The sequence below is a fragment of the Nuphar pumila genome, chromosome 3 (assembly GCF_984573655.1).
Source record: "Nuphar pumila chromosome 3, dmNupPumi1.hap1.1, whole genome shotgun sequence".
Classification (NCBI taxonomy): domain Eukaryota; kingdom Viridiplantae; phylum Streptophyta; class Magnoliopsida; order Nymphaeales; family Nymphaeaceae; genus Nuphar; species Nuphar pumila.
In genome coordinates this window covers 77,445,838-77,470,310 of record NC_143251.1, presented here as the reverse complement: position 1 = coordinate 77,470,310, position 24,473 = coordinate 77,445,838, and the positions used below count along the sequence as shown (strand labels likewise).

At 39.0% G+C, this 24,473-nt stretch overlaps 1 protein-coding gene across 2 annotated transcripts in view; it reads right to left on the bottom strand.

Annotated features, from left to right (window-relative positions):
* The window catches only part of LOC149843060 (NADH dehydrogenase [ubiquinone] flavoprotein 1, mitochondrial), a 48,427-nt gene extending 25,824 nt beyond the window's left edge, over positions 1 to 22,603 (bottom strand). Inside the window, exons 1-3 of one of the 2 annotated variants that reach the window (XM_089999570.1) lie at positions 22,424 to 22,603; positions 22,274 to 22,341; positions 22,050 to 22,073 (exon numbers count right to left, since the gene is read on the bottom strand). In XM_089999570.1, coding sequence (XP_089855696.1) covers positions 22,050 to 22,073; positions 22,274 to 22,341; positions 22,424 to 22,472 — 141 coding nt within the window. In that variant the 5' untranslated portion in view covers positions 22,473 to 22,603. The remainder of the gene's footprint in view (positions 1 to 22,049; positions 22,074 to 22,273; positions 22,342 to 22,423) is intronic. The other variant, XM_089999571.1, reaches the window with a different exon arrangement.
* Between the last annotated feature and the right edge of the window lie 1,870 nt (positions 22,604 to 24,473).

Below are 24,473 nucleotides of genomic sequence, written 5' to 3'. Positions count from 1 at the left end.
ATTCTTTAGTTTATTTAATACTTTTGTTAATTTAAACATGAATTTAGCCATTAATACCTCCTATTACATGGATTCAACCATGGTTTCACCTCAAGAACGATCAAGAACCAGCAAGAACGGTCCAAGAAGGTGATCTAACCTTGTTTGGTGTATTTTACAGGGATTTTAATCCATTAGAATTAATTTTAATATGATTCTTTACATTATTAACCAATAAAATACATGATTTACCCTTTTAATGGGTTAAAACTATGTTTTAAAGGTGATATTGAATTCCAGCCATTGATTCCCTGTTTTTATTTTATTTTCATGGTTTATTGATATTTGTTTTACGTTATATAGCATAGAAATAATTTTATTTACTGTTTTATGGTTTATTTTATGGATTTACATTAGTTAATGCATGGTTTTTCAAGTTTCTTAAATTTCTGTGTGTTTTAGGTTTAGAACAGTAAAGATAATGTTATTTCGGATTGAAGTACTCATTGTTTATTTCTGATTTTTTTATATGTGATGCATGCATGAGTTATTGAGTTACTTTAGAAAAATCAGAGGTTTTGGATCTCGGGAACCTTGTAAAAAAAATCAGACATCAAATCGGGTTTTTAAAGCTTTAAAATCGTGGTTAAAATCAAGAAGGTAACTTGCTGTTATGATATTTATCTCATCTTATATCCGATTTTAGATCTGTAAAGTGCTATGGATTCACATTGAGTAGATATGTCTGCTGTGAAATTTTCGGATTTTTTGATCACTTTTTAGTATTTTTCCCCTTTCAGAAAATCTGTTTTTAAATTTAGAACTCGTTAGGGTTTACCAAAACCCTAATCAAACTTGTGTTAGTCATAAATCTCAAACCACAGATCTGATTCATGATCTGTAAAAAGTGAGTATTGCTATTTTTCTGTCTACTGTTCACCACTAAAATTTCAGAGATTTTTGTTTAGGATTGCTATTTATGTCTATATTTTCAATCTGAAGTAGCCGTTTTAATCCCTGTTGAAAGTGATATATTTTAGCTCAGATTTCCGAAAGGGTTTCTCCCTAACCGGAGATGCTTTTTCCGATCTGTAAATTGGGAAATCTCTGTTTTTCTTCTTAGTTAGTCTCTGTAAAATTTCATAAATTTTCATGGAGATTTGACCCCTGGTTCGGGTCTTGGATTGAAACTGGTTGATAAATTAGGTCAAAAATAGCATATTTTTAGGGTTTGATGTAATTTTCGGGTTAATTTAATGTCAAAAATTTATTTTTATAATTCTAAGTCAAAACTAGGGTTATAACAAGTGCAGGTACCAATTTTTATGGATTTTGGAATCCATTTGATGTCTGAATTAATAAAATTGCAAAACAGGATACCTGAAAGATAAAAAAAACACTGTTAAAATCATATTTTTTGTGATATTATTGGATTTTCGTGCATAAGCATATAGTTTCAGGGTTTAATCATATTCATAATCATATTAGTATGCTTTAGGTTTAATTTTATGCTCATTTGATTTCATTTAGTGCATAAAACCTAAGTTTTTACCAAAATCTATTTCAGAAAACCCTGATTTCAAGGCCATAGTCTTGCTATCGGGGGCAATTTGGTCATTTGACCTCAATTTCGAAATCCCTAACCCTAATTTTCACATATTCAAGCATGTCACATCATATTTAGCTTAACTTATTTCATTCAAATTTCAAAACTTGCATTTTATCAAAATATCTTTCTAAAAAACCCTAATTTCAAGGCCATAGTCTTGTTATTAGGGGTATTTTGGTCATTTGGACCCCAATTTCGAAATTCCATATCTTATATTCATCATTTGTTCAATTTGATTTCATATCTTTATCATTTTTATTTAAGGGAATCAAGGAAAAGGCTTATATCTAGCAAAATCCAGTAATTTCTAGATATTACTGGATAAACCTAGAAAAGCCAACATATATTCACTAACAAGTTTTCTAGTTTTGCAGGTACATTGAAGACTTTATTTTTTTATGTATTTAAATTTCAATAGTGATGTAATTTGTAATTAAACTTTGGAATAAGAATTTACATTTCCTGCTTAGCTTAGGTTGCATTGCATATAGTTTATTTTTATAATTTCAATGTGTGATGGATGATGATTCATGCATATTCAAACTCACCATGGTCTACACGAATGGCACATGCACTAGCTTTTATGAAGTTTATAAACTTGGTGGAATTTGTATTTATGGCCATAGTCAGAATACGAATGATACTTAGATTTATGATCTTCACATTAGCCACATCCAGCCTACACTCTTAGGCTAACTTCAAAATGCACTGCATTTCTCAAAATACAAAAAAGTATTTCTCAAATTCATATTCATTCATTTCATGCATTTGTCAATTCCAATTCAAATTCCAAGTCAATGAAATTGAATTCCTCAAAATCCCCCAAGTCTTATAGCAAAATCGATTTTCCCAAAAGCATTGAATTTCAAAGAATATTTCAAGTGTTTCTCAAGTTCATAAACTCAATTTTCCAAGTTATGCAGTCAATTTCAAAGTTTGAAGTTAGAGAAATCAAAATCCTTCTAAGTCTTATTCAAAAATCGATTTTCTCAAAATGTGGATTTGCCAATGATATTTCAAGTATTTCTCAAGTTCCAAATTCAAATTTTCTAAGTTAGAATTTCAATTTCCAAGTTTGAATTCAGAGAAACCAAGTCTCTCAGAATCGATTTTCACCAAATGTCAAGGATTCCTCAAAATAGATTTTTACTTCTCTCAGAAGTATATTTCAAATCCCAATTCACGATTTTCCATGTGATATCTATTCTAAATATTTCAATCATTCAAAGCAAACATCATGTTTTCAAATGTGCATTTTCTGAAAATTCATAGCACATGCCTGATTCTATGTGCATTTAGAAATTAGAATATGATTTAGACAAGTTGAATAGAGCAGAGCAGTAGATTGATCCTTGGTTCAATTACCCCTGTTAAAGGTGACAGGAACGGTAGAACCTCGTACCGACAGGCGAGTCCCATTCTTCGGAATTATCCCGCATTTTAAAAACGGAGGCGAGTTATTTTCAAAATCTTTTTCAAAGGTCAGTTTGACTCGCAAAAGTTAAAAATTTTGCGATGATAATAGGTTTGGCGACCGTGATGGGACTTGTCTTCGCCTGATCAATCTAATGCTCTACTTAGTTCAAATTGTCAAAATCGATTTCCATGGAATGTCAGCTTTGCTTTATGATATCATGTGAACCTAGGAGCCTAGGCTTGAACCCAGCTGACATGGAATGCATATAGACTAGGTATGGTTTGGTAGGACCATATTGAGGAGAATTATTCATGCTCACATAGACTTAGGTCTAATACAACACTCCTCAATTTAGGAATTGTATGAAAACAATATATGCTTCTTCAAATTTTTTTCAAAATCTATCTCTATAGGACTTAGAGCCCTCTGTTTTCTTGCATGTGCTCATATTTCAAAAATCACCCTACCTATATTATCCCGGTCTTCACGTTGCTGGGCTCTCTTCCAGAACCATAGTTCGGGACAGAGCCTCACAACTGGGCCACTTATTTGGGTGAAAACCCCCTGCCACGTACCAAGGGCCATAGTCCAACGTATATCGGCAGGTGCTCAAGGATGTTGGAAAACTTGAACCTAGAACCGGAGAAATTGATTTTATGCCACGTACATCGAGCCTTGGCTTGAGTATATAGGCATAACTGGATTGGATACAGTTGATTTGAACCTTAGAGTTAGGATTAAGGTCCTACAGCCATTTCAAAATTTGTGCATCTAGAGTCAGCTTTTAGGGAATGTTGTATGTGCATACTTGTTGTAATTGAATGTTTTATAGTCATTTCTTTGTTATTTTCCATATTTTCCCAATTTTCTAAAATACTGGACGATTTTCTCAAAATTCCCCAATCTATGTCCATGTACTGTCCATGTTGTAAACCCTGGACGATTTTCCATTTATTTCTTCATATTTCATCAAACCCTGGACGATTTTCCAAATTTCCCATAATTTCCTTCAAAACTCCAGGTGATTTTCCATCTTTCCTGTCTTCTGGATCTCGACTTTTCTACTTTATTTTTATCCTGCCTGCAATTATATTTCAAAATTCCTGTATTTTCCCAAGTCTTATTCCAATTTTCTATGTCTTTCAGTCTGATGGCATCCAGTCAGCTTGATTCAGTCTTCCGTGAGGGTCACATCTCCTACGAGGTGCGACAAAGTCTTCCCGAGCATCGAGTCCTCAGCACCGGATCCTTCTTTCCCCGGTGGTACTATTTATGGTTCAAGAATTTCTCTCGTATGTTTCCGGACCACTTGGACGATTGTGGGCTAGAATTGGCGTCCGCAGTGGGAAAGCAGACAGTCAACGACAACTTGATCCATGCACTAGCAGAACGGTGGAATCCGAGCACTTCTACCTTCTGGTTTCCGTGGGGCGAGATGACAATACTGATGGATGAATTTTCAAAGATTATGGGATTGCCCGAGCCAGCCGGTCAGCCTGGAGATCCATTGGAGAAACAGTTTTTGATTAATGTCAAGGGTCTGGACCCTAAAGATGCCTTAGCTCGCATGACGGGACGCAAGTCTTGGCCTCTAATTGAAGAAGATGGAAATGAATATGTGGACCTGCTCGAAATCTACAGACAGTATGGGACATTTGTGGAAGTCAGCTCGTTGTGCAGAACAGCTCGAGAGAGAATTCAGCATGCGATGGTTCTGTGCACGGTGGGATTAGCTTTCTTTCCCGATGGACTGAATTACATGGATATCAGAATAGTTCAGCTTATGAGGAGATGGGGAAGTCGACAGACCAGCCACCTCTCAATAGTCATGGCCGCACTCGCTTTTCTATACCGAGGGTTGACTCGTTTCGCACTTGAAACTCATTTTTTAAGTACATAACTTGGGCTTTTGATATCTGAGAGTATGTCTGAGACAGCTTACTCCACAGATCTGCCGCAGTGCAATCATCTGAAAGAGTAACCAACACTTCTTGAGAGAGTGTTGACGTAATATAAGCAACCAAAGACTTATCTCGCTTCCTCCAAGTTGTATACTCTGGATTCTTAATAGAAATGGTAATTATGTCACCCTTCTCATCCTTGGTTTCCTGCAAAATAAGTCGTGTGGTATAGGAACTAAACTATCCAGATGTTCATCGAGATCCTGACTCCGTATAAAAGGAAGTATTTGCCTCTTCCAGGTCAAAAAATTAGAATGAGTAAGTTTTTTTTTAACGAGCTGACTCAAAAAATTTGCAGAGGGACTGGATGACGAGGAGTAACCCATATCAATGGGACAATGAATAAGCAAACAAGACGAATGAAAAGAAACAAACAGATTTGAGATCACTTAATCAATCAGTAGAACTTCAATAAAGCATGTACCTGTGCTACCAATATCTTGAAAGGAAATTACTTTCTTCTTCTTTTTCTTTTCTTTTTTTGCAGATTCAGAATCGAGATTGTAAACTGTTATTCTACCTATAGGCGTTGCACAGAGAACACTAAAACAACAATAAAAAAGGAAAACTTCTGGAATGTGGAAAACAATCAAAGAGAAAAAAAACTGCAGTCGGTTTGTTTGCAATAAAAGAGCAAAGAGACTGCAATCAGAGAGGAGAACACTTAGAAGTGATGGCGCAGTCGTTGATGTCGAGGAAAGACGTTAATGGTGAAATGGTTGCAGCAGTCGTTAATGATGAAGAAGAGAGACAGATGATGATGATGATGATGATAACGAGTACTACGAAGAAGGAGAATGAACGAGAATCAGAAAAAGAACAAGTAGCAGAAGTTAAAAAGGGGAAAGATGAAGAATAAACGAAGAGATGTATCAAAACCTGTTTCTTCAGATCTCGCTGAACACGCCTCCAATAGGGTTCTGCAACCACAGCTCTGATACCATATGAGATTTCGTGTGTGGTTCAGCTTTCACAGGAAACAAGAAAAGAGACAGAGAGGGAGATGCACAATGGCTAGGGCAGCGCACAATCACTCGACCTCCAAGCCCTAAGCCTTATAAAAATGAGCAAATATACAATAAGACGATGTTACAGAAGTATTACAGGAATGCCATTAATGAAACAGCATTGTGCATGTGTTTTATTTAACGTGCGTATGGATCTGGATCCAAATCCATACGCATACTATATTTTAACAATCATCACGAGTAAAAGAGGCTTTCTTGAGAACATACATATTTTACTGTCATTCTCCTTCAACGAGCGTCCTCTTCGTGAGAAGGTCCTTGACACATACAGAAGAAGGAATAAATTCGACAGAAGAATTAGTATCATCCACGAGTTTAGAAACGAAAACAATATTTTTAACAATACTGAAAGAATGGTAAACATCAGATAAAATCAAGGAAAAATTAGGTAATGGGAAGAGAACATTTTCAGCATGAAAGATAGGATGGAGAGCACCATCGCCAATTTTAATATTGTATTTCCCACGATAGGAAGCAGGTTTTGAAATCTTACCAAAATCCATATGGAAGGGCAGCTATTAGGGTAAATCACTTTTTATCTAATACCCAGTGTTAGTATTTCCACAGCTTCTTGTGATTTTGAATCATAATCAAAGAAAAAATCACAAGGCATTGCAAACATGAGAAAGTTTAGCTATGTGAAGGTGATTCTCCTTTATGAATCTCAAGGCCTTCTAACTTGTGAAAGTTGGTCACGTGTTAGACCCATGACCAACTTTCACAAGCATTAGATGTTCAACTGAGAATTTGCAAAAGCAATGACATCAGATGACATCACCACACATTAGCAGAACCCAAAATCACAACAAAGCAAACAATAGAAACTTGTACCTGAGAATGTTAATCATGTGATATACATTTTCAAGGACAATTTTCACAGCTTCCCAATCTGTGATCAAAGCCAACATGGCTTTGATTCTTTTCTAAGATAAAAAAAGGATCTTCAATGGTTATCCATAAAAAGTTGGACTATAGTCTATGTAACACCCCAAAATTTCAAGCTTGCAAACCTTTCGAAAAAAAAAACAGACAAGAGACTAAAAAGGAATCTCTTCATCTCAGAGATGGTTTACGAAATCAGCGGAAGACTATACTTTTATTAATTTCAAAAAGACAAGCTGACAACTTTGAGCGCGTTAGCTAAAAGAACCAAAACGCACAACACATGCTACTGGAAACACTTGGAAAAGCCACTTTCATTTAAGAAGTTCTCCAAATAGTACAAAATTCGGATATCCCAAGGAAAATCCGTTACAAAACCCCAAACAACAGGACGCGAGCTAAGAGCAGGAAGAAGAACGTCTTGGAGCCATCTTGCCATCGCGCCATCGCCTGTGGTGTACCTAATCATCACCTGTACCCATAGAATGGGTTAGTTTCGCGAAAAACTAGTAGGTGCACAAGAGAGACTACAAGGAACTGAATTATGTAATTTAATTCAGTAGGTTACGCAGTTTAAAGCAAATATGCAGTTAAACATGTAAGCAATGCATGCAGATAGCTAGTGCAAACGCGTAAGTAGTGCAAGTGAATAAGTAGTGCAAGTGAATCAGTAGTGCAAGCGAGTCAGTAGTGCAGCGAATCAGTAGTGCAACGAATCAGTAGTGCAGCGGTAGTGCAGTGAATCAGTAGTGCAACGAATCAGTAGTACAGCGAATCAGTAGTGCAAGCGAGTCGGTGGTGCAAGCGAGTCTCACGGCCCAGCAACCAATGTGAACAGACTTGATATTCCGATATTACTGGCCTGCGGGTACGCGCAGGCAAAACATAGAAACAACTGAGACTAGTTCGGGCGTCTATTATTCTATGTATTTTCAATAACCCGAATAGCTAGTTGAGTCCGCTCCAAAGGGGACGGCTTTAGCCGAGAGAGGATTCCCCAGAGGCTGAAAAGCAGTGCCACGGATGCATCCAACTTCTGCAGAAGTGTTGAGCTAACTATTGTAGCCCCTTTCCCCTAACTCCAATGACTGGGGAGGCCGGATCTTTGCCCGTGGGGTGGTTGTTAACAACCTGTCCATTGGAGTTTTTGTACCGATCTGTCCTCTCCCTTGACAGACAACCAGAAGCGAACGGGTGCGTTAGGGGTTGCTTAACTAACGACCCATTCTATGCTGTAGTCTTTAAACCACTCGAGCATCTTGCCTGTGAAGGCGAATGTGAGGCCATTTATGTGATTACAACAGTTTGCATTTAGCGTTGTTTGAGGTCGCACGACCGTCTCATCCGATCATCGCAGTACTAGACGTGTCTTGCACGACTACAAGTACTCTAGGATAAAGGGGGTATAGCTCCTCAATAGAAGCCTCAACAGGAGTGTTTCACAAAGATGTAAAGTTTATCAACTTTACTCTATCTTTTGAAACAGCAGTACCTTGTGCCAACATGATGCATGTGATTATCTCGAATCACATCCGCTATCGGGGTATCTACATGTCTCGCGTGACTCGATACCGGCCTCGATAGACGGGATACGGGTTTCTCAACAGAACACCCGCTAAGAAGTTCGCTCGCTCCCGACTAAACTCTTGTCGCAAGAGGGAGAGTGGTAAATGCTCCTTGCATCTTCCACGAGGATGCCCTTAAGGCATCCGCAAAGAGCAAGAACCTGCACGTCATCTGCAATAACAAGGCAATACCAACACATATGCAAAAGCAAGAGCCTAGGCGCAGAGCGCGACGGCAAGGTAAAAGGGCAAGGATTGCGAAACCACATCCTTGAGTGAAGTGGATACTCGTATAAATATATATATATATATTTGTATATATATATATATATATATATATTCATTCAATGGTCGCTTTTAGTTTAATTGAACTTAATTCAATTATCCAAGTCTTCCGTGCAATCTTCCCCTACCTTGGAGGGTTACGAGCTTGCTGACGTTTGCGGACGTACACGATTGACGGCTCGGGTCGCGGAGCGCGAGTGGGATCCGTCGTAGCTGCAAATATGCGATATTAACAAGCAAACTCTGACAAAAGCAAAAGCAAGGCAAAGACTCGACTTTTCCGATACATAGGGTTGGGGCCAACCGTCCCAATTGACTCGAAAAGAAGATGGGGCAGGATCAAATGACTCTAGCTGCCAAAAGAGGGATGTAGCCCATGCGAGCAGATGACTCACGTTACTAGGAATTCCTCGTTGGAGACCAACAATTGTAATGATCTGTCCCCATCACGATGTAGCTTCCAAAGATTTCCCGGGCCTGTCGGCCAAGGGTATAGGCTCGCGCACAAAGGGCAGGGGGCCATCGGCCCCTGCTGGCAACAAAAAGAAAGGCAGGGGCCGATGGCCCCTGCTGGCAAAAAGAAAGACAGGGGCCCATCGGCCCCAGCTGGCAACAAAAGAAAGGCAGGGGCCGATGGCCCCTGCTGGCAAAAGAAAGATAGGGGCCCATCGGCCCCTGCTGGCAAGAAGGCAGGGGCCGATGGCCCCTGCTGGCTACAAGGCAGGGGCTGATGGCCCCTGCTGGCAAACAGAAAAGCAGGGGCCATAAGCCCCTGCTGGCTGGCAAAAAGAGAGGCAGGGGCCCATCGGCCCCTGCTGGCAACAAGGCAGGGGCCGATGGCCCCTGCTGGCAACAAGTAAGGCAGGGGCCATAAGCCCCTGCTGGCTCGCAAAAAGGAAGGCAGGGGCCCATCGGCCCCTGCTGGCACACGGAAAGGCAGGGGCCAATGGCCCCTGCTGGTGCAACTAAAAGGGGCAGGGAGGAGGGGCTCGGCCCCTCCCCTACCGTAACGGAAGCAAGGAGGGGGCTCAGCCCCTCCCCTGCCGTAACGGAAGAAGGGAGGAGGCTCAGCCCTCTCCCCTACCATAACGGAGAGCAGGGAGGGGTGTCGGGCCCCTCCCCTGCAAAAAGGGGGCACAGGGAGGGGGTTTGACCCCTCCCGTGGCCACACAGAGAAGTGAGGGAGAGAGAGAGAAGAGATGGCGCACCAGGGGGTTTTCGGAGGAAGCTCGCCGAAGAGGAGCTCGACGGAAGGAAAGGGGGGGTTGCCGATGTCGGTGGCGGCGGCTGTCGGGGGTTGCCGATGTCGGTGGCGGCGGCTGTCGGGGGTCGCCGGCGTCGGTGACCGTGGACGAGCGAGAGAGAGAAACGGAGAGACAGAGAGCGAGTGGCGGTGAGGGGGGGTTTCGTAACCCTCCTCCCGCCTGCCTCGCTGTCTTTTAATGACAGCGAGGGTCTGTGGCCCGGGTCGGATCCGGATCCGGCCCAAACCAATTTTTTTTTTTTTGATATTACAGTCTATATGACAAATAGTTTTGGAATCTTCTCGAAAAGATGTGGTATCAGCAGTTAACCATATGATTGAAGGACGAGGACGTCGATTTCAGAAAGAGACCAGCTTAGTTGGTGCACTACTCAGCTTCAAGAGATCCAAATGCAGCTGGACTGATAAGGCTTGTAATGTGATGTTTCATAGACTAGCTATAATTGGGGTCCTTAAGGCCAACCATATTTGGAAGGATAACCTCCTAAATGGCTTCCGAACCCTATTGAGGATTATTTCAGTTGTGATTCTCACGTGAATGAGAAAATGGCTCTTATTTGCAAAGGCAAACAAGAGTCAGTTTCTCATCACTTATTTTCTGATATTCGTTTAGCTATGCCAATGTGATTCATTCTCACTTGCATGAGTCCGAATCTCATGAAGCATGGTTCAAATGCCAGAGATCGGCCATTGGATCGTGCTTTTTGATAAAAAAAAAGTACGATTTTATGAGCCAAGAAGATATCATACATTATAAGCCATTGATGTTTCAAGGCTCATAAAATCATGCCTACACATCATAATCGGACGATCTAAGAGCTGATTCCCACTAACCTAAACATGTAGATCACATCCGTAAACTTAGTTTCATGAAAAAACAACAATAAAACAATGAAAAAAAAAACTAATTCGTATGTAATGATGACATGACCAAATGTTAACCCCAGTTTATATACATAATGAGGTCGGTTCCTCCAAATAGGAAGTGTGGACAGCCTTAATTTGCATTTTTTAATTCTGTGATATACATGGTTTGTTTAGTAGGAACAGGCTTTTGGATCATCCAATTATGACATGTGAGTAGGTTTTTATAAGGCTTCCAAAATAAATGACTAAGAAATGTCATAAAAATAAAGACTATCAAATCATACTTTTCACCGAAAAAATAAAATCCAACAGTCAATTTCTAGCAAATGAATCATGTTGAACACATCTGTAGGGTCTGATTTACCAAACATGACCTAAAACATGAAAAATCAGCACTCATTGTATGGACAGTTAGGAAGAACCTATATATATATATATATATATATATATATATATATATATATATATATATATATATATATATATATATATATATATATCATAGCCACCTGTGTCGTTAAAGGTAATTTCTCGGGGAGGATATTTCTTAGAGAGATTTTCAAAAGTTGATAAATCTCGGGAATATCTCAGGAAAATCTCAAGAGTTTAAAAAATTAAAAAAAATATAAATAATTGTGAGAAAGCAGGGAGGAGAGAGAGGCTCTGATGGCTGCAGAAGAAACCCAATAAGGGTTTGCGGTTTTGCTTCTCATTAAGTATGCACAGGTACAGTGATTAGGGTACGAAAATACCCATTACATAATATACAAAAATTACAACATGTCATTAATGAGCATGTGGTTTAATAAACAAGATGAATTGGGTAAGGATCCAATCATGAATGACGTCTTTTCACCCTCCCTCAAGTTGTACATGGTTTTGAACCATGAACAACTTGCCTTTTAACATCCAAAATATGTCCTTGATAAATCCTTTTGTAAACAAGTCAGCAACTTGATCAGCAGTCAGAACGTATTCTGGTTCAATTTCCTTTTCTTTGACCTTTTGTCTTACAAAATGTTGATCAATTTCAATATGCTTGGCACGACTGTGGTAGATGGGATTGAATGACATTGATAGCACTTTGATTGTCACACAAGAGAACGCTTTTGAAAATCGGTTCTCCTACTTCTGTCAACAGATGTTTGATCCATGTTACTTCAGCTGTAGCCACTGCCAGTGATCTATATTTAGCTTTTGTGCTCGACCTGGCTATGGTCTTTTGTTTTCTATTGCTACAGGAGACAAGATTTAGGCCAATAAAAATACAGAATCCTGAAACTGACCTACGCTCATCTGGATCTCCTGCCCAATCTGCATCTGTGTAAGTAAGAAGTTCGTGCATGTGATGGCCATGCATACTCTTTCTGTACAGAAGACCATCTCCAATAGTTCCCTTCAAATATCGAAGAATGCGTTTAACAGCTTCCATATGCCCAATATGTGGTTCATGCATGAACTGAAATACCTACTTGACAGAATAGACAATGTCAGGCCGAGTGAAGGTAAAATATTGAAGCATTCATAGTATCCTGCGATATCCTGTAGGGTCCTCATACAAATCTCCATCTTGGGAACTGAGTTTCTGATGAAGTACACTGGGTGTGCTTAGAGGCTTGCAATTAGTCATATCTGCCTTACTAAGAACATCAATGGTATACTTATATTGAGTAAGTGTCATGTCTTCAGCAGTCCTGTCAACCTCTACTCCAAGAAAGTATCGCAGTCTACCAAGATCCTTCATCTTGAATCTATGATTCAGAAGTTCTTTAACATGTTCAATATGTTCAATAGAGTTACCTGTAATGATAATGTCATCAACATATATCAATAACAGGGTAACTACATCTTTGCATTTGAATATGAAAAGATAAAGCCATATTTTTTTACTTCAAGAAAAACTCTCAAACCAAGATCGAGATGCTTGCTTCAGACCATATATAGCTCTCTTTAACCTGCACACGTATTCTTTAGAGTTTCCTTCTGCATACCCAGTGGGTCTCCATGTATACTTCCTCATTTAGAGTTTCATGTAGAAACGCATTTTTCACATCCAGTTGGCTGAGAGACCACTGGTGCATGCGGATAGTGCTCATTTTCACGACCGGACTGAAAGTCTTATCATAATCTTGTCTTTGCTCGTGTGAAGGCTTTAGCAACCAGCCTAGCCTTGTATCGCTCGATAGTACCATCTGGCTTATACTTTATCTTATACACCCACTTTGACCCAACTACATTTCGATCGTGTGGATCGGGTAGACCTTATGTGAACAGGTGATTGAATGGAAACAGGAGGATTCAGTTCCTGATTAGAGCTGAAGGGTATCTCCTTCTCATGTTGAGAGTAAACAATGCCTTTATACCTTTCTGGGGCCGATGGTGACTCAGAAATCACACTTTCCTGAGTTCTTTGCTTAGCAATAGATATGTTTCCCTCATCTCTTTGATAACATTCAGGGGAACAAACATCATCAATACTAGAAAAGAGATCTGAGTTCAACCAAGGGTGATAAACTTCAATTTCAGGAGGAGTGATAGCATTATGACCAAATTTTGATTCGTCAAACACAACATTTCTGGATATTTTGATGTGCTTGCTTACGGGATCATAACATTTGTAGCCTTTGTAATCATCAGCGTACCCAATGAATCTGCACTTTAAGGCCTTATCCTGAAACTTATGTCGCATTGAACTGTCAACATGAACATAACATACACACCCGAATACACACAAATCATGATAATTTGGATGCACACCATGCAAAGAAAAATAGGGTGATTTGTTTTCCAAGATGTTCATGGGCAATCGATTTATGACATAAACTGTTGTATGAAAGGCTTTTGTCCAGAAGGTAATTGAAAGATTACTATCATGCTCATTGCACTCTCAACAATATGGCGATACTTCCATTCAGCAATCTCATTCTGTTGAGGTGTATGAGGGCAAGACACATGCCTACTTATCCCATTTGTCCGGAGGAAACTAATAAAGTCATTTGAAGAGAATTCACCCCCTCCATCACATTGGAAACATGATATTCTCAGAGAATTGATTTTGAACAAAAGAATGAAAGTTCTGAAATAACTTAAAGGTTTCAGATTTACTTTTCATAAAAAAGATCCATGTATATCGAGAATAACTATCAACAAAGATGAGATAATATCTAGTGCCGAACATGGAAGAAACTGGAGCCGGACCCCAAACATCAGAACATATAATATCAAATGGTCTTGAAGCTCTTTTATTAATGGAATGAAAAGGAAGAACATGACTCTCACACTGAAGACAACTAGAACATTTTTTATTGCTGACACTTAAACTTAGACTTAAGTTGGGAATAAGACTACTTGAAACAAGTTTATCAATAAAATGACTACTACAATGACCCAGACGATCATGCCAAAGATTTGGCTCAATATATTCAGAAAGATTAAAAACACTCTCAGGAAGAACTGAGGATGATGATGTGAGCTTGAAGGTGGAATCAACAGACTGAATACGAGAGGAAGGATTCTCTTGGAACACATACATATTCCCTTGTTATTTTCCTTCAGCGAACGTTTCTCTCGTGTGAAGGTCCTTAACACAAACAGAGAAAGGAGTAAACTCAACTTAAGCATTAATGTCATCTACAAGCTTAGAGACAGAAACAATATTTTTGTTGATATTAGGAGCATGGATGACATTTGAAAGAGCAAGAGACGAATTGAACATAGGAATTACAGAATTTTCAATATACGAAATATGGTGGTGAGACCCATCTCCAGTGATTATACTATTTCTACCAACATAAGGAACAAGATTTAGGAGCTTACCAGCATCACGAGTGACATGAGTGGCTGCACCAGAATCAACATACCAAGTGCATTGATCATTCTGTTTGATATTTAATTCAGCCAAAACAAACAATAACAGTTCTTTGACTTCTCCACTATTTTTCAATGTATCTGTTCCCTTTCTTGTCTCCAATTGCTTTCCTTTATTTTGCGGGTTAAACCAGCAATTTGCCTTTATGTGCCCCTTTTTGTTGCAGAGAAAGCAGGTAGGTATTGTCCTTTGCCTTTGTCGATTATGAGGCATACTGGGAGTAGGTAATATTCCATGAGTTCCTTGTCCATTCCTCTCTTGACCTCCTCTTTCTCGAGATTCATACCTGCCACGTCCTCGACCATAGGTGACTCCTGTGGCAAGAACGTCGTGGGCTCCAATGGGGTTGTGATTACCTTCAAAGAATCTTTTCAAAGTCATCTCATATTGTAAGATCTTAGCACGAAGATCTTCAAATGTAGGTAAGTATGGCAGACACAGCAAGGAAGTAACAATCATATGATAATCGGGTCCCAGCCCGCTCAAGGTTTGTTGCACCATATCTTTGTCACTGACCGCGTAACCCACGATGGCCAACTGATCTGTGCTGGTTTTCATTTTGTTTAAGTACTCCATGACAGTCATGGAGTCCTTTCTCAGCATTTGAAATTCTTTCTTTAAAAAAAAACTCTAGCATGAGAAACTTGAGAATACGTCTGAATGAGACAATGCCATAACTGCATAGTTGTGCAGTCATCGGGATTGCCACAAGCACCTCCTGTGACAGTGTGGAAGTGATGCAGGCAACCAAAGCCTAATCTCGCTTCATCCAGGATATATATTCTGGATTTCTGACAAAAGTAATGGAAGTGTCCCCCTCCCCAGTCTTGTCATCTTATGATATGAACTTTGGAGGAAAAGAAACAGAGTCATCTAGATGTCCAGAAAGATCCTAACTTCTTATGAAGGGGATGATTTGTCTTTTCCAGGTGAGAAAATTGGAGTTATTCAGTTTTTCACATACAAGTTGGCTAAGAAAGTTGGAAGAAAGGACAGATTGAGAAGAAGAAAAAGAATCCATAGGTGATTGAAGGCGAAAGCAAGATAGAGTGAGAAACAATACTGGAGTAGAACAAAAGAAGTCAGAAATAAAAGTCAAAACCAATACGTAATTTCAGAGAACTCGAAACTCGGTTGCTTTTTTTTACAGCAGACCTGAGACAAAAAACAAAGTTATGCAGTAAACTGATCCGAATAAAGATCAGTCAATGAAATGCAAAACAGAAACACGTTATTTGGATGTAACGTATTTTTCTTTTCAAAAAATGCAAAGAGCTGAATCTGATTTTTGGATGTAACATTATTCTAAAATGTAAAGAAAGGAAATCTGATATTTTACTCAGATCAGAATCTGTCCTTACCTTTCTGAAGAAAATGAGGAACAACTTACGAAATCACGCAAAGGATTTGCTCTTAAGTGACCATATGAAATTTCATAATGTCAAACAGTGTGAGAAAAAAAAGAAGGTGCAAATAGACGTGGGATGCAGACTTTAGAAAGTGCAGATTTTAGAATAAGAGGGATGACGATTAATGGTGGGTGACGATTAAATGTGGAAAGAGAGATTAGATGCAGACTTTAGAAATAGAGAAAAACAGAATACGTTAACTGGAAAGAAATATTCTGCAGAATACGTTGGTTGAGAGATTCAATAAATTCAAGGAGAGAAAAAAAGAATACCTTGGAAGAAGACGTTGGAGAGAGGATCCTTGCTATGATACCATGTGAGAAAGTGACGAGGGAGGAGAGAGAGGCTCTAATGGCTGTAGAAGAAACCCAATAAGGGTCTGCGGTTTTGCTTCTCATTAAGTATGCACAAGTACAGTGATTAGGGTACGAAAATACCCATTACATAATATACAAAAATTACAACATGCCATTAATGAGCATGTGTTTTAATAAACAAGATGAATTGGGTCTGAATCCCCAGTCGTGAATGACGTCTTTTCAATAACAACAAAAAACCTAAGAAAATAATAAGTTTTGTATTATTTTTCTTTCAAAAATATAAAGAAACATGTTTTAAAGGTTTTAAAATATAAAAGAAATAAAAAATAGGAAATGCAAACTTAAAAAAACTCAAAAATATCGTGATATTTTTTATTTGCCGATATTTTGAAAATATTGCACTATATTCCCGATATTATCGGCAAGCTTGAAATTGCCGATAATATCACGATGTATTCAAAATATCGGTGACGGTGATAGATAGATATATATATATATATTCAAGCATTTTTTGCTCCATCAGATTGAACATGACAACAGAAAATGCAACCAAATGGAAGAATGATAGATAATCGAGAAAATAATTGCTGAAAAGAAAAGAGATACAGCACTTGGAATGTATAACCAGCAAAAAGCATAAGAAGAAAGATTGCCAACAGTACTAGTAAGAAACACTTGAGTTTGCACTTCCGTCAAAGCTCCAAAAGAATAGATTACAAATCTCAGAACATAGATGTGATTTGACAAATAAGATTGCAAAATATTAGCCTAGAGTTATTCCATCAGCATGGTAAGACTAATAATGGTAACAAACACAGTATTCCACATAAAGTTGAATAGATCACAATGTTAAACAGCCAGAAGGCCCATAATGATAACACATAACAGCATATACCCCATGACAGGTGAAAACTTCACTTAGTATGTGTATCCAATGTCAACACAAAATGACATGACACTCAGACATACCAGGTCGCTTCGTGGACACAGTCAAACCAATGTCAGATACAGAACCAAATTCTTTTTATAATCCTGATTATTTATTTAATTATTTTATATTCACTTGGGTTCTTTTTCTTTTAAAAATTGCCATCAATTACATCACATTTCAATTTCAACTTAGTTTTAGTATTTGATATTTTGATGTTTTAATTATAAAGATTTAGAATTGTTCAATGTTTTGTACTTGAGATAATATTCATGTTTTATTGCTTTAGATTAAGAATTATAGGTGTCTGTGTCCTCGTGTCCAAATAAATTTTGAGAACTGTCGTGTTGTTCCAAGCATACCTGCATCATGTCTCGTACTCGCATCCCTATCTATGTGAAATGGCATACACCAATCAAGAAATGTCTAGCAAGAAATAGCGTCATAAAGCTAATATCTTGAACTTTCTATTTTTCTCATACTCATTTCATGTGTTCATGTGTACATATGCATGTCTCTCTGCAATACCTGCATTCCAGGATCACATTGTCATGGTTCCTTGCCTGATGTTCTAATCGTTAAAGATTAATGGAGTTAAATCTCAATAAATGAATGCAAGTGCAAGTGTGGGACATGTTTGAGAGAGAGAGAGAGAAGCAAAAAATATATTAGGTGAACTTAAAAAATTTAAATATTCCATATTGATGAATAAACTTGTTGAAGCTATAAATGCTAATGTCATTGCAAAGTGCAAACAAATTATTCACAACAAAATTGGTAATAAATATTCAACTTCCCAATCTTCATTATACACTTTGCATTACATTATGGATAATGGACAGTAGAGCAAACTATGTAATATTGGAAGCCATCACTTCTCCAACCAGTAAATTTTGTTATGGTGGCACACACACACACACACACACACACACACACACACACACACACACACACACACACACACACACACACACACACGTATATAGGGTTAATATTTGGTGCTATTGAAGGAACAGAACTATTGAGCTGAAAATCATAAGTACAAGCATTATCGGCCCAATCTGACCACATAGATATGTTCAGTGTGGTTTGTTTGCTAAGGATCAAACCTTGGATCATGTTATTTCGATCTAAATATATGATTTTTGGGTCATGAAAATTCAGTGCATTGTGGGTCGTTGATTTTTTAAGCTTTTAAGAAATCTGATTACATGTCAAAGTCATAATTCAAAGCGTATTTTTTACTAAACAAAACTTGTAGATCACATCCATAAGGTCCGATCTACAAAAAAATAGAAAAGATATAAAAAGAAAGTGATTTATACAAAATAGTATTGTGCCCTCAATAGCACCGAATATTAACCCATATATATATATGGTCTATGTCACAAGGACTCGACAAACTGGGTGTCGCACCCACGTCGACGCAATGCGATGCGGGTGCGGGTGCGGCACCCAGTGCGGTCAACAGGACCCTGGGTGCGGTCAACGCACCCAAGATCATTTGTGTCCCAACTTTTCTTCTGGCTAACGCAGAGAGAGAGAGAGAGGGGAAGGACACGACAAGGGGCCGCCGGCCTTCCGATGAACGCAAAGAGAAAGGGGGAGGGCACGGCAGGGAGCAGTCGGCCTCCTGCCGGCCCTTCGACAAACAGAAGGAGACAAAGAAGAAAAGAAGAAGAGAAGGAGATGCGTACTTGAGAGAGAGTTGGTGTCGTCGTCGGCGCAGGGGTTCGGTCGCACGCCGGGAGCGAGAGAGAATGCACAATCGAGAGGGAGAGGAGGAGGAGCGCAGGGGTGAGGGCTTCCCCCTCACCCTTGCGTGATTTAAAGGGCACGGGAGGACACAAATCGGGAAACCCCAAAGGGGTTTCCCTTATCAGTAGAGGGAGGAAAAAATGATCAGTAGGGTTTTCCCTTATCAGTGCAGGCGTTAAAAAAAAAATTAAAGGGTTTTCCTTGGACTCGGTTCCGGTCCGAGTCTGGGTCCATTTTTTTTTTTTTGTAAAATCGTGGGTTTTCCTCGAAGAGATGAGACAACTAACCCTGGGTGCGTTGACCACACCCAGGGTCATTTATGTCCAACTTTTGGACTTTATATATATATATATATATATATATATATATATATTTATTTTATTTTTTTTTTGTCGCAGCCCCGCACCCAAGCTTTTTTAAAGTGCGGCACCCCCGCACCCGCACCCATGTGACATAGTATATGGTTGATATTTGGTCAGGTTACCAAATATCATAATGAGTACAAAATGCCATTTTTCCACCATCTTTTTGTCTGACCAAACTACAGATGAGATCTACAAGGTTTGTTTGGCAAGAAACAGGTTTTGGTTGTGCAATTATGACGTGCAAGTGAGTTTCCCAATGGCCTAAAAATAAACGGCCCACAATATTCAAAAGTTTTGTGGCTCAAAAAATCATGCTTCTATGTTGAAAAGGCACAATCCAAGGTGTGTTCCTTAGCAAACAAACAATGCTGAATGCATCTGTGAGATTACATTTAATTGATGGCTCACACCCATGATTTCCAGTTGGATTGGATGATCAGGTTGCCATACGCAAATATTATCCTTATATATATATATATATATATATATATAGAGAGAGAGAGAGAGAGAGAGAGAGATGTGTGTTTACATCCAAAACTTGGCAATAACTGCAGTAACGTGAGAAATAAACATTTTATACACAATAGCTTTGTACTTTTTGCTTTGGCACTTCACTTCTTTTTGTCTTTAGGTAAAAAAACTTTTCTATGATTAACTTTGACAAATTTTATCTAAAACATATCACCAATGTTAATACAACAACAGTATTGGTAAGAGTCTATGTCACATAGGTGCGGGTGAGGGTGAGGGTGAGGGTGAGGGTGAGGGTGAGGGTGAGGGTGTGGGTGCCGGTGCGGGTGCGGGTGTGGGTGTGGGTGCGGCACTTTAAAAAAACTTGGGTGTGGGGAGGGTGTGGTGCACTGTTAGAAGAGTCCGTGTGACATAGGTAAGAGTTTTTCTTGGGTGAATCTAAACAAATAGTTTTTCCTTGAAAAGACCTCAAGTTATTTTAAAATAATAATTGGAAAATAATTTTCTGAAGGAAAATATGATGATAATATTACAGTAATTTCATTTCAAAGCTTTTTCAATATATTGTGATATTTTGGAGTTTTCTCCATTTATAAACCATGCTTACATTCAGGAATTATGACCTGCTTATTTTTCACCATCTAGACAATTGAATCTCATACAATATGGGTAATGCTACATTTACTAGCATAGTAACCTTGCAAAACACATATCTAAGGTTATTTCTAACATTTGGGGCCTAGATCCAACAACATAAGAGAGTATAACACAACCATAATTGATTTTCTGACATGTGCACGTGCACACACACACAAAGGTATGCAAATATACGCATATAGTTCCACATTTTTAAGCTTCAAAATTTCCAACACCAAGACCCATATCAATGTTCAAACCATAAGGTATACAACAAAGTAAAATCAAAATGAACAAAACATAGAAACCTTACATGTTTCAGACTCTGATGGCATTAAGATGAAACAGACCATAACTGATATGAAAAGGAGGGAGACGAAGGAAAAAAGAACAAAAAGCAAGTGCATGGTCATAAACCATAAGTGGCTCAAAGCGAAATAATTCACACAGGATCAAAAGAACAAAAGTTTGCACGTCTGTCAAACTGAACCCAGAGTCAATAACATGATAATCCATGTTTCTTCAAGCGAAGCCAGTTCATATGACATGGATCCAATTTAAATGTTTGAAAAACAAGCAAATAAAACAAAGCAAACCTTCATCTTGGAGCATCATACAAACACTAAACAGAAAACCCACAAAAAAAGGAAAACAAAAATGTAATGTTATAGAAAGAAATAACACATTCCAATGCACAACTAAAGTTCATATATTAAGTCAAATCTAATTGTAAGGCCCTTAAAATATGGTTGGCCATGGTTTGCGGAGATCTTAACACAAGATGACACCAACAAACAGTCCTTGAGAATCTAAAAATGATAATCCAAAACTTGCCAAGCTATAAACTCTAGCTAATCCAGAACAGGAAATGGAAAGCGATGAACAGAGAAGGATGCATCATTATGAACACAAAAGCTCAAAGTACCCCAAAAGAACATCCACCTGAAAACTATGATTTGCAAAAACTTGCATGCTCATTAAGGTAACATTCCAGTACAAAATAATCAGGAATCAAAATTTATAACCCCGAGCCCCTTACTACCTCATCAAAATGGCTACTGCAGGGTTCGGATTAGAAGTTGGCTGCTAAAATGGATGAAAAACATGAAAAAGAAAAAGAAAAGCATGCCAAACGACCGAACGTCAATCTGAATCAGACTTAAAACGAAAGTGGAAAGAAAACAAAGAAATGCATAATTTAGCCTGTAGAAACAAAGCGCCAACAGTGAAACCGAAGATCAACATAATGAAAAAAAAAGCAACACCTCAAGAGGAAACCCCTAATATGAGAAAAAATCACATCTGTTAAATCCAAAACCCTAATCCAAATCGATCTTCGAGACTTCGGACATCAGAACCCCGCGAAGCGAAGTAGAATGATGCTTAATGCAAGAACAAAAAACGCCGAATTGGCGCCATTCTCTGGCAGAAACTTGCCTTGTGATCCGGATGAAGGGAGCCCTAACCATACCAAAAAGGAAGAAAAAGAAGACGACGATGAATAAGAAGAAGAAGCATAACCTAGAGCATGATCATCACAATGCCACAAAAAAACTAACAATACAAACCACGCAGAACCCTCATTAAAACAAAACAACAAACTCTACCGCATATAAAATCCCAAAAAAAAAAAGGAAAGAGAATACAGAGTGGAGACTCACAACGCCAGTCGCTGTGTAGGCAGTGAGAGTGAAATTCTGATCGCGGTGGTAATCCTTGTACAGAAGATCTGAAAAGAGAAGAAAATTAAAGTAAAATAAGAAAATGAAGAAATAGTTTAAACAAACAAACAAACAAAACCGGAAAATTACCTCTGGCTTTCTTCCCGATGTTAGGGTAGAGACCGGAACCCTTCACCATTGTCGCTACGAAGAGACAGAGAAAGAGATGAAGAAGAAGAAGAAGATGAACAATTTCGGGTAGCCCGAAGCCCAAATTGTTCCGACGACAAGTTGCTGCAGGTGACGAGTGTCCCAGGTCCCAACAGGTATGGACCGGATCTGGATAAAAAAAGGTGGAGCTGTAAACGGATCGGATACGGGCCGGATCTGAATTATGATGAGAAAAGTGTGCAGTGCAGCAATGGATTTAAACCCGGGTCCACATCCGAATGAGATCTGATGAAGCAAAGTTTGAATCAGGAAACGGACATGTACATTGTAACAACACTGGAATTGGATGAGTAGGAAGAAAGAAGTTAAGAACACAAAACCAAAATCCAATTATGATATGAAGGCACATCTGGACCTTGCTCTGAAGTTCGTGAACAGCAATTAATATCCCTCATATTCAGAACAGATCCCTTACTAAATCCGATCCATCTGACCTTTGCCACTAAGTTGGTCTAAAATATTAGGTAGGTTAGGGGTGCAAATGGATCGGTTCGGCTTTCATCATGCATCTAACAATATGCTACTACGGGGGCTGAATGAGACGGAGCCTGTGGTCCGGGTTTGTGGGAGTTTGAGGTTTTGTGTGCTTCTTAGCTTCTGCCGGTTAACCCCATATGACGTCATTTGAGTTGTTGCCATGTTTCGTGCTCTGCATTTTTTTGCCACGCAAAGTTTTTTGTTTTGTTTTTTGTCGTCCACACGTCTTCGTCTTTGTTGTGTCATGTTCCTGTTTTTTCTCTTCCGCCCCCTTTTGGAATGTCTTGTTGCAAACTCCACCACCACCGCTTACTTTGAGTGATGGAGCTGTTGTTGTTGTTGGGGGTGTACACGTGTATTTTGTTCTCCTGGTGCCATGACACTGTCCATCTAAGTTGGTGCCACGATTAAACCTTCCGCTGAGGCCACGTACTATTTCCTCCGCCGCAGATTCACGAGCCACAAACCGACCTTGTGACTCTGACTCTCTCCATGTATTCCCATGCATGTTTGTTTGAGGGACGATCGTGCCCCCCATGGGTTTTTTCGTGAGTATGGGAGTTGGATCCACTGTTGGGGCAGCCAATATGTGTCACGTTGTTGCGAAATAATAACGTTCAAACCAGTATACAGCGGTCCAGACCCGTTTGTGTAAAAGGAGGTGCGTTTAGGTAATTTTGCGTTGGTCCCCCACTCTCCTTCACGCGAGATATAAGAAGAAAGATCCAACCCTACGATATGGTTCTTAAGAACATTGAAGGAAGGGTGGGGCACAGACTGGGAAGTTGCTTCGGTGTTTGGTATTCATTTTCTAACAATCAATACTTATTGTTTGATGTGTTGGCTCTGTTTCGCTTTTGCAATCTATTGGTGTCATATTAGTTGGGTTGTTGCCTTCATTTTTGGTTTCTCTACGTTTACTCTTCTTCTTCTGTTGTCTATGGTTTACTTTTGGGATCATTTCTTATTGTATTCGTCCACTTTCTTCATTTAATTGTGTGTTTATGAACGTTTTCGTTAGACATGGGTTGGGAAGCTGCTTCAGTGTTTGGTATTCCTTTTCGAACAATCAAAACTTATCGTTCGATGTGTTGGCTCTGTTTTGCTTCCGCGATCTGTTTGTGTCATATTTGTCCGGTTGTTGCCTTAATTTTCTGTTTCTCGACGTTTACTTTTTCTTTTTATGTTCTTTTTGTTGGATCAATTTTTCGGATCACACAGTTTCACAATCATCATCATGATATAAATCAGGAAATATAACAGTATAGACATCATGATCAACAGACGATCGAAACAATAACAGGGAGCAAACATGTCGGGTTCCACCATATACCAAAATCCAGACATATGCAAATAAACAAACATATGCATAGAACATAATATAAACAACAGAAGCATGGTAATACTGTATAAACGACTAAGGCGTACGAAAGTACTCCCCTTAGAGAAGATTCGCCCCCACATACAGTGCAAACAGGGTCTGACGTCCTTC